Source organism: Cyprinodon variegatus, unplaced genomic scaffold (genome assembly GCF_000732505.1).
Source record: "Cyprinodon variegatus isolate N-32 unplaced genomic scaffold, C_variegatus-1.0 Scaffold72, whole genome shotgun sequence".
NCBI classification, from domain to species: domain Eukaryota; kingdom Metazoa; phylum Chordata; class Actinopteri; order Cyprinodontiformes; family Cyprinodontidae; genus Cyprinodon; species Cyprinodon variegatus.
Genome location: NW_015150525.1, coordinates 1,240,500 through 1,242,349, shown reverse-complemented (window position 1 = coordinate 1,242,349; position 1,850 = coordinate 1,240,500). Strand labels below are relative to the sequence as shown.

At 37.1% G+C, this 1,850-nt stretch overlaps 1 protein-coding gene across 1 annotated transcript in view; it reads right to left on the bottom strand.

The window, feature by feature from the left end:
* ikbke (inhibitor of kappa light polypeptide gene enhancer in B-cells, kinase epsilon) overlaps positions 1-1,850 on the bottom strand; it is a 30,661-nt gene that overhangs the window by 11,759 nt on the left and 17,052 nt on the right. The window contains exon 12 of the mRNA XM_015372436.1: positions 955-1,006. Coding sequence (XP_015227922.1) covers positions 955-1,006 — 52 coding nt within the window. The remainder of the gene's footprint in view (positions 1-954; positions 1,007-1,850) is intronic.

The window sequence follows — 1,850 nt, the reverse complement described above, 5'->3', positions numbered from 1 at the left end:
GATGTCATTTGTCATCTTCAGCATTACACTTGAGGAAAAATATTTTGGTAATTAGATTTTGTAGAAAAAATATCTGTGATTATATTTTGAAGCCATTTTGCCCAGCACTTATTGAGGCCAGTCAAAATAAAGATGCAAAATAGATCAAATAATAGGAGCTTTCTAAAGTAATATTGTCTTATAATATAATATGGATTTAACAGGAGTGAAAGACTTCCTCAAAATACTGATCTAAAACTGAAACAACTAGATTTTAGAGCTTTTTGTAAATATTGGCTGAATTGTGCTTGAGTTGGGTCGGGACACATCATCCCTTTCGACGCTGGAAAAATGATCTAGAAATAAGTAAAAATGTCTTAAATTAAGTGCATTTACCCTTATTTTGAGTAGGTAAATAAGTAGATAAGTTTGCCAATAGGATGAGTATTTTCACTCTTAGTATAAGATAATTAGATAATATGCACTGGAAAAAAGACAACGCAATTGTTTTTTCTTATTTTAAATGTAAATTGTCTTGTTCAATTGGCAAATGTCTCATTTTTCCCCTCAAAAGTGAGATATTTATTATTTTAAGAAAAAATTACTTATTTAGATTAGATTTTTTTGCAGTGCAGTGACTTATCAGTAGCAGCTAGCCTGGAGTGGCTAATTAGGAGGACCTGAACAATTGGTCTGATTGGCGCCTTTAAATAATCTGAGTTCTAGCCCCACTCCCACAGACTGCCACTCTGGGTCTCTGAGCAAGACCCTTAACTGCTCCCCGGGCGCCACACACAATGGTCACAATGGCAGACCACTGAAGGGGTTGGGTTAAATGCAGAGGTAGTTCAATTATATTATTAAGCTTTCTTTGTAGAAACTCCGTTTCACAGATCTTCATCGCTTCAAGCCCAATACAGGCATTTGTTTTCAACGCAAACAATCACTAAAAAATGTCGCTAACTTCCAGCAAACCAACAGAAATGAGTCTTCAGTCCTCAGAGGAAATCCCGCCGCCAGAAGTGATCTGGAAAACGCAATATGAAATGAACGCAATTTGGAAAATTTGAAATTTGGGGGGGGAAAAAACCCCGATGAAATAATAGAAACTAAAAATAAATCTGTATAAAATTTTGAAAAACTTTAATGTGAAAAGAATCATGTTTTTGACAGGATGATCTGGTGAACTGTAAAGTGCATTGAGATGACGTGTTGTGAATTGGGGCTATATAAATAAACTAAATTTAACTGAATAATATTTTTTTTATTAAAAAAGCAGAAAAAGATAAGTTACTGTCTAAATAGGGCTGGGCGATAATTCAATAACGATATATATCGATCGATAGACGTGTAGCGCAATAGAAAAAAAGAGTCGATAAAAGTTCGATAAAAAAACGCAGTTTTCCTTCCTTCTCATTGTAGCCTAGCATGTAGGTTTATGCTAGTCACTACTTCCTCCTAACCAATCGCAATCGCGGACCCAGGCACGCCGTCACAAAGCGCCGCCCTCTCAAACTACAACACAGAGCACATGAAGATGTCGCAGCAAGGAGAGGCGGAGGAATTTGTTCCAAAGAAGGTTTTTGTAGTTCGCCAGTTTGGAAGTATTTCGGTCATGGCAAGTCGGACAAAAAACAAACCACAGTCATTTGTAAAATGTGTCGGGAACCAGTGAAAAGTCTGATAACACAACCAACTTTGTTTTTTTATCATCTCAGCCGCTCACAGCCGCAGGAGTACGAGCTGTGTAGGCCCTGACGCGGCTCTCCTCCGAGGAATCTTGGGGAATTTCAGGAAAATATTTATATATATATATATTCAGTTCTGGGCAGTTTCCCACGTAGTTCTAACAATTGAGAGAAAAATGCTGA